At 27.6% G+C, this 14,402-nt stretch overlaps 1 protein-coding gene and 1 long non-coding RNA gene across 2 annotated transcripts in view; one reads left to right on the top strand and one right to left on the bottom strand.

Annotated features, from left to right (window-relative positions):
* The window catches only part of LOC100215369 (cysteine dioxygenase type 1), a 40,140-nt gene extending 26,011 nt beyond the window's left edge, over positions 1-14,129 (bottom strand). The window contains exon 1 of the mRNA XM_065805045.1: positions 13,776-14,129. Coding sequence (XP_065661117.1) covers positions 13,776-13,939 — 164 coding nt within the window. The 5' untranslated portion in view covers positions 13,940-14,129. The remainder of the gene's footprint in view (positions 1-13,775) is intronic.
* Positions 11,087-13,317, top strand: LOC136084639 (uncharacterized). Its single transcript, XR_010640708.1, has 2 exons — positions 11,087-11,326; positions 11,413-13,317. It is a non-coding gene; the product is annotated as an uncharacterized LOC136084639 (long non-coding RNA).
* Positions 14,130-14,402: the final 273 nt, after the last annotated feature.

The raw sequence follows: 14,402 nt of genomic DNA on the forward strand, positions 1-14,402 counted from the left end.
TGAAAGATGCTAAGTCTTTAAACATGATAACAAGTGTCCCCGCATTTTTAACACATTAAAGTTTGCTTCTATAGGTGATTTACCTGCTAATAATTCGGCTGCAAAGGCACAGCAAATAATCTACAACTAAAATCATCTGTTTGTTTTTGTACAGACAGAAAAGTTATAAGTAAGTCTTCATTACTTTTAGCATTGTTTTTATATAAAGATACAAATATTGACTCTTCCATTAGAGCAAAATGTAAGAAACTAATGGTATGAACCATTATGCATAAGTTGAATATGTTCATTATTGACTGGCTGGTATGGATTATTTGAACATTTTTGAGCATTGAGTACAGATTGATACAAATTCTACATTTGGTCCTAGCTGCTTACAAATAAGCATTTGGGCAGCATCCATGATGTTGTCATTTAGCCACGAATTATAAGCCAACAAAATCTGTTTACCTTCATTTTTAAGATAATAAAGATTTGGAAAATTTAACCATAGTTTTTCAGGTTTTAAAGCCTTTTTGAGTCAACTTTATTGATTACTTGATGTGATTTCCAAAATGTTTGTTTAACTGTAAACCATTAATGCTTTTTGGCACAAATGATAATCCATGCAGATTTCCATTTTTCATCATTAACAATATTGTTCAAGTGAGCTGCAACTCCACTAAAGGGTCCAAATATTTTAAATAACTTAAATAACTTTTGAATTTCCTGGTTAATCATCAATAAAACTTTCACTAACAGCAAGCGTGTGAATAATTTATAAAGTTTTTACTTTAATGACGTAAAGTAAGAGAAAAAAAAAATTAAATAGTCAGAAAGCGTCATAAAATATAAAAACAATTCTTTGCTAAATTAGAGTAAGATTAGTATACCAAAAGTTAGTAACTAAACTAGAAGAAAACTATATTATCTTAAAACTTTGGAATATAAAATTCGCCGAATGGTCACACATGAGCAGTGAACGCCTGAAGGAAAAAATAAAGTACATTACAATAAAGGAGAATTATTTTTCGAACAAAACATTTTTTGACAGTTGTCAAGACAAAAATTAAGACTAATAGAGGAATAAACAAGACATACAATACACCTAAACAGTACTAACAATAATAATAAACGACAAATTGTTTTAATAAACACTAATATGAACAAAAATATACAAAAACTATGTCACCAAACAAAAAATAAATAAAACAAAAAATTGATTACAAAAATAAAAAGTATGCATACAACAATGAAAGGCCTCAGAATGGAAAAAAAACATTAATGCTAATGTGTAAACATAATTTGTGTAGTGATTAAGTAATAAACATTTCCTCAGAGTTGCGTTTATTATTTCTGGCTTTTCGATGAGAATCAGCACTAATAACCAGTTTATGCTTTAGCCCGCGACTTTTATTTTATTGTTTCGTTCCGTTAAAACTTGAGAGTTCGTGATCTCGAAATTTAAGGAAAATAGGCGGAAGAATTTTTTTTTGTTGTTGCAAAAAGTTTTTAAATCTCATACAGGCTGGGGCGCCCGAAGCATTTTTTGGTCTTTGAGATAGATAACTTTCAGACATGGAGCAAACTCCAAACATTAATATGTTTATACTTATGTCAAATAAGGTTGCTTTGCAAAAAATTGTGATGATTGGAGCTTGGGAACAAAAAAGCTCCAAAATTTTGATCCCCTAGTTCCAAACGTGAGAGCAACAAGTTGATGAAAAATTTTTTGTACCATTTTCAACTAGAATTATATTCATCAATAAATTTTAAATTTCATAGTAAAATATTTTAGCGTTCAAAAACTATGACCATGTAAAGTTTAAACCCCCCTCAATTTGAGGGAGTTGCAAGTTTTATATTGTCATAATTTTTGAACGCTGAGAGATAATACTATACAACTTGCATACAGGTATGATACAACGATTGATATGTTTCCGTAACATTAATGGATGTTTTCACTGCACTAATCAATACCATTTCAACAACTTCGTCAGGTAACATGCACCATAAACTTGTAACTTTCTCTTTAGTTTCAACACAAGAACTCAACATATCATTATATAATGACTTTTTATTTTTATCAATGTATGACTTAAGCAAAGTAACGATGTATTTTTTCTTTCGAGTAGTATTTTTTTCGTTAACCAAAGTCCACAAGTTGTTTTTAGAAATTGAATGTACTGTTTATGGACCAAGCCATTTAAATACAAATTTTCCTCCTTTAATATCTATCCTTTTTTGATTTTTTAAAAGAACTTTCTCACTAATTCCAATCAAATGAGGTGCTTGATGGCATTTATTATAATTTTTCTGCTGTTTATTTTGAGCAGTTTGAATGTTCTTGAATGCGGTATGGTAAACTTCTTCTCGTAAAGAAATAAAAGAAGTAAGAACTGCATCAAAAGTTTCTCTGTCAAAACTTTCAATGCTATGCTTTTTAATATCAACCAATCCGTATTTAACATCTATAAGTAAAGTAGGTTCTCAATTATATAATAAAAAAAAAAGGTGAATATTTTGTTGAAGTGTGCTTGCTAACACAATGTGCAAATAATATTCCTTTAATAATGTAGGGCCATTACACTTCGTTCTCATTCCACAGCTTTTTCATCAAGAACTTTAACTAATGCTTCTTTTATAGCTCTATTCTGACGTTCACATAAGCCATTAGATTGGGGATGATAAGCAGAAGTTACACTTTGCTCAGTTCCTGTCATTGTATGCAATTTTTCGCTGACTTCATTTACAAACTCTCTTCCTTGATCATTAATTTGTATTTTAATGTACCCGTGTCGACAGGCTACCTCATATAGAAAGAGTGCATTTGAATCAGCAGTTTTTTTTAAAGAGGTTTAGCTTCCAACCATTTTGTAAAATAGTCTATACAGACAACTAAATGTTTAAAACCATCAACCTCTCGTAAGTTACAAATATCAACTCCAACTTGTTCCATTGCTTTACATAATATTGGAATGGAATGCAGTTCTGTTGAAGAAATTATTATTCTACCATGTTTTTGACATTGATCACATTTTTGAATAAATTCTTCTACGTCGAATTTAATACTGTGCCAGTAAAATCTGCTAAAGATTTTGTGATGAGTTGCATCTCTTCCACGGTGCGAAGCCATTGCTATTACTTTGGAATTTTCATTTAGACGAAAATGAATATCAGATAATATCTTTTGCTGTTGATCTTTACAAGCAATGACTAACTTTTTGCTACGGTATAATAATTGTCCAGATAAAATGCTAAAATTCTTGCAAGCTTTTCGAAAATTAGATTTCTTTCCTTTATCAGCCTTAATTTCTAGATGATTAATTTTTTCTTAAGGTACTTTTCAATTGCTACAAAACCAACATGTCACGCCATTTTTTATTCTAAGAGTATGGAAAATTTACTTTCGATATGGAAGGAACTATTTTACAACACACCGGTTCATCGCAATGTCCTAAAATATTTTTTCAGCCTTGATATCCTAAGTTTACTTGGTTTTTAATAAGTTTAAGGACTTAACTATAATTTAATAATGCTCAGTTTACTATAAAACAGAGATATACAAATGTAAAATCAATCGTCATTAAAAGATTGCTTTTCGAATTTAATTTAAAAGGAGTATTAGTATACAAGCAAATAAGTACTCTTATTGGGAGTACTTATTTACTAAAGGGAGTATTTTTTACTAGCCTAAAATGACTGGGGTAGTACTTTTTGACTGGGAAATAAGTACTACGGAAGTATTTATTACAGGGAGTTATTTTAAGCTGCTACACCGGACTAAAGTAATAATTTATCGGATTACTCCCATAATTACCACATAGAGTATTTTTATACTGCAAATGTAGTGGTACAATGGACTTTTATTTTGTTGATAATGATACCTGAAATGCCTGGCAACCGTTTATTTTGCATAGTTACAAGCTTAAGTTTCTTAAAACATCAAAGTTTTAAACAAAACTTGTATTAATGTGGCAGTCTGATTGAAAATTATTCTATGCATACAAAACATTAAACATTAAAATATTTTACATTTTACTAATATATTAATTACACTTTACTAATATTAATTTCACATACTAATATTTTATATTTCATGAAACTACTACGAAATCCGTATAAAAAGAACTTGAAGCTTAAACCTTTTTGATTATAATAATATAAAAATTTGTATTTAAATTCATTTTTCAAACCAAAACTTCTATATTCGGATAATTGTAAAACAGCTTCTTTTTCTTTACCATTCCGGCGTAAACTACAACCTGATGCAAACAATAGTTTTAAAGACGAAAAATTTGCAACTAATTGCCACAAAATGCACCGATATCGGTTCATTTTGTATTTGTTCATTGTTTGTTATTCTGTTCGAAACAAATTTTAGAGCTTTTGCATATAGGGGAGACCGGCGCTAGTTGCCCGCAGGGGTAAGTTGACGAACTGCGTTTATCTTCAGAGCCTTTCATCAGAAAGTGAAAAAAATTACACAGAAACTTCCTTATTGACCTTATTATTCATCATTCACTATAGTATTATCAGGATTTGCGCATGCGCATGGGAGATTTGAGATTTATGCGTTTTTTGGACAAAAACGTAACTTTTAGAACATCGCTTCCTTTTTACTTTACATAGAAAATAGTTTGTCGTATAAAAAAAAATTATTGTAAAGGTTCCAGTCACAATTGGTTTACTATACCCAGTCAGACTTTTTTTTCAAAGCTGCGGTTTTTCAGGATCTATAGACTGTTTATTAAAAAAAAAGCTTTCGGGGTTAGTTGACAAATTTTTCACGGGGTAAGTGGCTCATAGCATTTACTATGGAAAAAAAATATATATTTTTATAAAATAATAATTATTTTTTTTCAATTTTTAACAATGTTGAAAAAATTTATTTTTAAAAAAAAATTTTTTTTAATTTTTTTTTTTCGCGGATAAAAAGTGGGCTACTGTTTGGCTTTTATACGGACTAAAATTTGGTACCAGCTAAAAGTAATATTAAATTTTGGGATAAAATTGTTGCAAAAATCATTAGTAAAAAAATTTCCAAAAATTTTTTTTTGTAAATGAATGCAAATTTTATAAGTTAACCTAATCGATACTCTTTAAGACTACACTTTAATATTTTCAAAAAAATATTTTGTTAGGGCTACAGAGCTCATAGAGTAAAAACCGAGCCAACTAGCCCCGGTCTCCCCTATGTCACCTTTGTCAAAGATGCTATATGAAATTAGACAAGTTATTATATGCAGTTAAGTTCGTACCATTTACAACTGCATCATAATATTACGGTAAGCTAACTTCAAATTAAAGTTGATGAATTTAATTATTTAATATATCAACATTAAATTTATGTTGCTTAATATAAATCAAACTAATGTGTTAAAAAACAAGTTTAAATGTAAAGTTTAATTAAGTTAAAAAAAAATGTAAATGTAAAGTTTAAACTCAAAAGTTGACTTCTATTAACACACTGCTTTAATTTGCTTGCTATGCAATTTATATTGGTATAACAAACTGAAGACTTAAGCAGTTTCTAAAAAATTACAGGACTTCCTGGCCAAATTTTAACAATGTATCATTGTATTTTTACAACGCGCCATTGATTTTCTACAGTGTATCATTAATTTGTGAGAATATTTTTTCAAAAATATTTATTTTGTGTGTTAAATTGTTAAATCACATTAAATCTACAAGTCAATTTAAATGCTAAATTAATCGTACGTTGAAATCAGATTATCTGATTTTGGTGATAAATATTTGAAGCCCAATCTTTTTTTTAAATTAGTTTGTTTAATTCTTTTGTTAGCAATTGTGGACCCATTTTCGACAGAGCATTAATTGATGGCACAAAGTTTGAAACTAATTTGTTATAGATTATAATAAAAAACTTATAACATTGAAATTTTTACTAAGTAATAATGTCTGTCAATCATCTTCATTGTAAAACCCTAAGATTATTAAGAAATTTGACTTTCTGTATAAAGCTTTTCTATTAGTTATATTTTCAGAAATTTTGATATTCGCACTATGAAAGTTTTATATACAAGCTTGAAAGACTTTATTTAGACTATGCTCTCTCAGCTTGAAATCCTCACCAACAACAAGATATAAACAGTGACGCATCCAGGAATTTTTGGTGGTGGGGGTGATGTTGAAATATTTTTGTATTTTGTACCACACTTGCGTCTCCTTAAAAAAAAAAAGGTCCTTAATTTCCATAATATTTTTGGACTATTAGGTTATAGCAGGGGAAAAAAAAGGAAGGGGGGGGGGGAATGTATAACCCAATCCCCCTGTTTCTGTCACTAGATATAAACCATTTGGTAACAAAAAATAGACTTATAGTATCTGAAACCATTGTAAAATAGAAAAGTTTGCCTAGACCTAATACAAACGTACTATAATATATAGTGTATAGCTGCAACCAAATTTTGTTTCAACTTTTTTTTTTCGAAGTTCAAAGTATGGAAAAGTAAAGTCGTTATCATTAAGTAGCTTTCAGTGAAATTTCCAGTTCATTAAGTCAACTAAAAAAAGAATAAAAAAAGAGAGATGCTGTCTGCATGCGAAAAAAGTTTTTTTCGCATTCAGACAACAGCAGTCTGCTTGATTCTAATAACACTTTAATGCCTCTTATAAAAATCTTGAAAATTCTAGAAGAAGTATTTATCAGTTAGGGGAGTATTATCACTATCATGGGAGTAAATAGCCTACCTTTTAAGGAATCCATTTGCAAATTTAGAAGCCCTTTTTTGAATTTTTTGTTCTTTAATATTACCTAGTGGAAAAATTTTTTAAATTTTCATTGCTTTTTTACAGATTGCAAATTGCAGATCTAAAAAATCTTTACAAAAAAAAAGTGTTGAATGGTGTTCCGGCACGTTCCCAGAGAAGAAAAAAACACTGTTTGCGTATATACGTGTGTGTTTGTTTGTATATATAAATATATTTCAATTTATGTTTTATTTATGCTTATAGATATATTTATATACACTGTTTTATAATTGATGTTCCATGCACTACAAAATAAATATGATGACAGAAAAGTTTTAACTGATGTTTCTGTAAGTAAAAGAATGTTTATCATTAATGTTGATTTAGGTACATTGGATTAAAATTTATATTTAACACTTAAATGCCGTCAGCATTATACTCTTTATTGTTTATTTTTGCTTGTTTGTTTTTCATTTCTTTAAGTTACCGTTTGATCAGACGAATATAGTGTTTATAAGTAAATAAAGTAAATAACGAAGATTTATTTTTTGTAACTGTCTGTACTTTTTTTGAACAAGAGGTATTCGATTGATCAAATGTTTACTTTCAATATCTTTTAGGTCCATAAAATGCAACATCAAAAGATTTCAATAAATGGATAGAGTTACCAGTTATAAAACAAGATACTGTTTTCTTTAGTTAATTTAAGTACAATTTTCAAAGAAATGATCGCTTTAATTATAACTAATAAGAACTTTAGTTCCTGCAATTTGACAAAAACAATAACAAACCAGTCAAAAAAGAAAATAGAATCAAACCGTCCTCACTTCGATTGTATTGTACATTTGTGTAGTCCACTTTTGGTTCTAGTTGTTTATAGATGGTCAGCTTTATAATATAACTAGAGACCATTTGACCAAACGCACTAAACATAATTGACGTAACATGTTGTACAATTGCTAATTTTTGCATACTTGTAAAAACTATGGATTTTCCATCTATTTTTGGATTAAGTACTTTAGCCTTTTTAAGAAAGTTATACAAAGAGGTAACTTGCACCCAGTGAACATCTAATGGATTTCATGGTAAACTACTATTTTAGTTACCATAACAAATTTAAACATGAAGTACTTTATTTAATATTTAATCTATAAAATATTTAAATTATTTTTAAGGTTAACCAAATTTACAATAATAATCATTTTACAATAACAAACAAAATAACTAAAGTAAAATATAAATAATCGAAATATATAAACTATTTTGAATACTTTGATGTTTAAGGATTGAACAGTTTTATATAAATTCTTTTCTTAATTACAACTTAAAAAAGAAAAGCAGTTATTGAATAGATAGCTACAATAGTATGAAATATTAATATATATATATATTATATATATATATATATATATATTTTATATATATATATATATATATATATATATATATATATATATATATATATATATATATATATATATATATATATATATATATATATATATATATATATATATATATATATATATATATATATATATATGATAACAGTATATATATATATGATAACAAATCGTTAACTAAAAAGCTGTGGAGATTGTATTCACATTACAGCTTTTTAATTTAATAAAACCATATTTCACAATAAGTATAAAACATTTCGTAATAACCTCCAATCCAAACTCAAAGAAAGCAAAAAAAGTACTATGATAATTATTTTACTGAAAACATAAAAAATATAAAAGCAACCTGGAAAGGCATTAAAAACATTATTAATATTAAAAGTAACTCTCAAACAACTCCTAATGTAATCATACATAGCAATAAAACAATAACAAACCCCTTTGATATTTGTAATGCTTTCAACAACTACTTTACTAACATTGGTAAGGATGTCCAGGCAACAATTCCTTTATCCATGAATCATTTCACTTATTACTTATCAAATCCTTTTCAAAAATCTTTCTTTATAAAACCTACTGACGAACATGATATTTCAAAAATTATCAACTCTTTAGACGCAAATAAAGCTTCTGGACCAAATGGTCTGCCAGTTAAAATTCTAAAACTATTAAAAACGGAACTCTCAAGAATTCTTTCTAACATTTTTAATATCTCGTTCTCAAGTGGTATTTTCCCAGAAAACTTTAAAACTGCCGAAGTTGTACCTATTTTTAAAACTGATTCAAAACTATTATTATCAAACTATAGGCCAATTTCCCTCCTATCCAACATTGATAAAATTCTTGAAAGGCTAATGTTTAACCGCTTATACAAATTCTTCAATGAAAATAAACTGTTTTGTGAATTACAATTTGGTTTTCGAACAAACTACTCTACATCACTTGCTTTATTAAGTCTAAGAGAAAAAGTTAAAGATTCTCTGGATAAAGGAGTGTTTGGATGTGGCATTTTTATCGACCTTCAAAAGGCATTTGACACTGTAGATTTTGACATACTTTATAAGCTATCAAACTATGGTATTAGAGGAGTCTCAAACTCTTGATTCATATCTTTCCTTACTAATAGAACTCAATTAGTATCCATTAGTGGGATGAGCTCTGACCTAAACGATATCAAAGTAGGTGTTTCTCAGGGATCTGTCCTTGGCCCTTTATTGTTTCTTATTTATACAAATGACATGTTTAAAGCTTTAAAATTTTGTAGAGTCCAACACTTTGCAGATGACACAAACCTTCTCTATTTTAATAGAAGGTTATAATAACAATTTATCTAATAAATTGAATAGATTCCTTGCCATCCTGTCAAAACTAAGACATTTTATGCAACAAAAAACTTTAAAATCTATTTACTATGCTTTGTTTCACTCTTATCTCACATATTACCTTCTATCTATCATGTCAAAACATAAGTATTGTAAATCGCCTATTTATCATGCAGAAAAAAGCAGTCAGGGTTATTGAATTTCTACCAAATAATTCTCATATATTTCCATCTTTTAACACACTACAAACTTTAAAACTGCATGATATAATCAAAATTGAAAATTGTTTATTTATTCACAGCTACCTAAACAAAAAGCTACCTCCTATATTTAATAAATGGTTTACTCTACGCAATACAATTAGCTGTCAACTTAGAAGAAATTCTTGCAGAGGTGCACTGAGTGTGCAAAAATATAATACAAAATCCTACGGCAAACATTCCTTTAAATACTCTGCATTAATGGACTGGAATCAAATTCAAAATAAATTAAAATCAATCCCTTTTAGCAACATTAAAAAATATGTTCTCAAAACCAAATTAAAATACTACTTGCTACATCAAGATAAATAGAAACAACAGTAGTATCAATGGTGATAATAGATAAACCACCATAAAAAATATATAAGATGAATGTAGACAAATTGCAACCTTCTGTGAGTGTATTATTTATTTTATTTGCTTCTTTTTTTTTCTTTTCTTTTTTGTTTTGTTTTGTTTTGTTCATGGTTGCTCTCCTCGATTTAGCGTAGCTATATGAGAGTGAACCATCCAGAATGTAGACTGTACAAATATTTTTTATAACATTTTAATGTAAAACATCTATATTTCTGGTAAATATATTGCTTTTTGTTGTTGTTGTTGTCGTAACTAGCTATATCAACTACCTATAAATTTATAGTTATGTTTTAGCAAGCTATGAAGCTACGATATGTAGCTATTGATATATCATAATATTGATAGTTATAAAGCAGCGATATTCATATAGCAACATGTTGTTATAAAATCGCAATACACTCAAACCTCTTTTTATGCGATACTTCGCATACGCAACGATTTCGCAACGATTTGTGCGTTTTGTTTTCTGCGATTTTTTTTGTGCGATCTCATATGATTTAATTTTTGAACGCGCAATAATTTCAATCTCAACGATTAAAACGTGTAATATGTATGCACATACGTCATACATTTTTTTATGCGTTTTCTTTAACGCGGTCCCTATCTACCGCACAAAAAGAGGTTTGAGTTCAATTATTAGTTCAACAAATTTAATTATTATTTTAACTATAAAAATCTTTAATCTTAAATAATTAAAATATAAATATACCTATATATCTTAAATAATAAAAATATAAATAGAAAATAGATATATATCTTAAATAATAAAAATATAAATATAAAATAAAAAATAGATGAAATATTAAAAATATTTGATTTATTTTTTATTTTCTATTCGAATTCTTTTTAACACATAAATAACAAAATAAAATATTAATGTTTTATTTTGTTTTTTAATATAAGCCTATATACCACCGATTATATAGGCTCACTTTATTTATCTAGCCATTAACTTTGGCAATTTTTTCTTTGTTTTATATTGCTAAGATGAAGTCATTTTGTCATTTCTGTATTTCTGTTGTTGGTGCAAAACATTAAACCACAAGTGAGATTTTATTTTTAGTAAGTAATCTAATTTCGCAAAAAAAATTTTTTCAATTGCTTGTAAATATTTATTTTAACACTTAAAGAGAACATGCAACTTTGTAATACGTGAGAATTTATTTTCGTTTAATGTGTATTGAGTACTATTTGAAAGCAATAATGAATTATACAAATTGTTTTTTGTACAGTATTAACTAATTATAATAGATCTTTTCTTTAGCATCAAATGAAGCAGCAGTAACTTTCCGTAAGTTCTCTAACGATTTTGTCATAAACAAATACAAGTTAGTTTTGTTATAGTATTAATTAATTTTAATAGATCTTTTCTTTTAGCATCAAATGAAGCAGTAGTAACTTTCGGTAACTTCTCCAATAATTTTGTCATGGTTAAATACAAGTTGTTTTTAGTATGAAAAATAAATAACAATCAACAGACAAAAAAAAAAATCAACAGACCTTTTCTTTAGCATCAAATGAAGCCGCAGTAATTTCCTTTAAGTGTTGTGACTTTCATAAAGCTGCTATTTTGAATAACTGGCTTTGCTTAAAAAAGAATGTACAAACACAGTATTTTTTTTAAATTACAAATTCAAAAACTATTTCTGTTAGCTTTGTGTTACCTGTTTGAGAACAAGACTTGACAATTTATTTTTTATAGAAAAACAGAAATTGAGCTTTTAATAAATTGCTCTCGATTACTTTTCTTTTAGTAACTTTTGTTAAAAATGATTATTGGGTAGGTTATGTTTGACCTTTGTTTGAGTGTTTATTACCATAGACAAATAACAAAAGTCTATGAGTTTATCAAACCTTTATTTGTTTATTATTAAGCTTGATTCAAGGTAACCTACTACCTTACCTACCTAACATTATTAACATTAAAATCCACAGCCAAGTGTCTAAAGGCCATTATTTACCAGAGTTTTTGCATTGTTATTTAATTGTGTAATAGTTGTACTGTATGTAGCGCTATGGTTCTTTTCTTTCGTAAGATAAAAATCTATTTCAGGATTCTAAATTGTTATCTATAAAATAGATAAAATATCTATAAAATATACTTGCTTATATTAGGCCTTATAAAGTCTTTTTTTCGTCGGAGTACAAAAATTACTATATAAATTTAAAAATTTATTGCATTTATAGTAAATAAGCTGACCTGAAATTAAATAATTAAAGATTAAAGATCTTAATTAAAAACCACACATATCTAGAGGCCAAATGCTAGGCCATTAAAAGAACTAAACAAACATTTTTACAGTGTTTGTGGAGGTAAATAAAACTAGCATTTAAAAACATTTAAAGTTAATTAAAGTATATTTTATATATATTTGTTCGGAAATATTACTAATATGGTATTTTAGTTATTTAGGAACTGAGAGGCTTACCTACTCACAACAAGCCAAGTTAAAACAACCTTTCACGACAACCCAACTCCAAATGACTACAGTTGCAACACATTCTAAAAAAATTTGCCTACTTTTGTTTTCACTGATTAGAGTACCTTTATTACTACCCAGCAAGCGATGTTTTAGTAGATTTGCATTGAACCTATAAAAAGATTTTTTAGTGGTTGATTGGAGTTTTGCTCATCGGTAAATCTAGTGAACCATTAGTGGCAGCCACCATAAATGGCAAAACGATAACTTTCCGACATGTTATAGTGATTAGACAGCAGCTTGCCACTTTTGGTGATTGCCTAAACTGGCTTTAATGTATTTATTTTAATGAATATATTCAATATGTTAAATATTTAACATCGGAAAATCTTTTTGCTGCTTCTATGAAATGAAAAACAGAAATGAAAACATGAAATGAAAACAGAAATTGATGATAGCTTGATGTTTCCTTTACTATTGACTATTTACGTTTTAGGAACTTTACGGATTTCTTGGATGTATTGGAGTAATAGAGAGAACGCATATTTCTATATTTCTAGAGGAGAAAAAGTATAATAAATAATTAAACAGAAATGAATATTTTTCGTTAAACTGTCAGGTCTTTGCAGATGCTTCAATAAAAAATTTATCTATTTATGTTTTAAGACCTGGAAGTGTTTACAATTTAATAATCTTTTTTAACTTAGCTATCATATAATTTGATGCTCGTCGACCTTTCTATGTTATAGGAGATGGAATTTAGTCAAATATATTTTTGTAATTTATTACTCAAAAGTATAAATTTAGATGTACTATTTCAAAAAATATGTTAAATTTGCTTTAAAATACTATTTGTTGGAAAGTATTTTTTTTTTAATAAATAAAAAACGTGAGTACAGATCTGAACAATTTAAATTTAAACTACGGATGCTCGCGCGACTGTTTTTCCATTCCTAATCTCGTTTCATTAAGTAGATAAAAAAACGAAAGAAAGCTCAGCTTTAGCTTTTCAAGTCTGACATTCTCAAGTTCGGACTTAAAATTTATAAGTTGTGTTTATCAAATAGCTCAAACCTTTTTTTAAAAGTCTTACGTGAAAAAATAAGTTTTTAAAGTTCAAGTCGAAATTTACTCAAGTTTGCTTCTTGCATTCAAACCTAGGCCTTTCGTAAAACTCCAAAATAAAACAAAAAAAAAACAGCAAGCATATAAAGTCAATAAAAAGTTTTTTCAAAAACATTCATGGTTAAGGCAAGTTTTTTTTGAAGGTTTTTTACTTTTTACTTTTTAAATTTACTAAAATATTTCATTACACTTTACCTGTAGTCATCAAAATGAGCATACTTTTTCCACTCTGGCAAATTTGATTGATATTTCTCCATTGCGTCCTGAACTTCATCAACATTGACCTTTTCATGGTCAAATAACTCGATCAATTTTTCAATTAACTTTGTAAGTGTAAAACTGCTGTCTGGTTCATTCATTTTTCAATTTTTTTCTTTTTTCCTATTTTAAAATTCTTTTAAAATTTTTTATAATTAAAATTCAATATTTTTATAACAAATTTCCCACAAACGCACGCAAACAAGTTTCTATGGTGACAAACGCACGCAAACAAGTTTTAACAATCATGCACGTCTAATACTTTCACAAACAGCCCACACACATGTACATATGCTTACAAAGATCAAAGTTTTTAATTGTATACATGTATATACTAGTTTCTGTATGGTGACACATGTTTTAATTTTTAAAATATAAGTAAATGACTTGATCAAATATTAATTAATATATTTCTAAGATTTTCCAGAATCCCACGATGAATAAATTCTAAATAAAGATTAATAATGAAAAAACTATATATAATAGAATAATCGAATAGCTACATTTTATTGCTGACTTTAGAAAAAATATATACTTTTTGTAAGCATTGTAGAAATTGTAAAA

Source organism: Hydra vulgaris, chromosome 09 (assembly GCF_038396675.1).
Source record: "Hydra vulgaris chromosome 09, alternate assembly HydraT2T_AEP".
NCBI lineage: Eukaryota > Metazoa > Cnidaria > Hydrozoa > Anthoathecata > Hydridae > Hydra > Hydra vulgaris.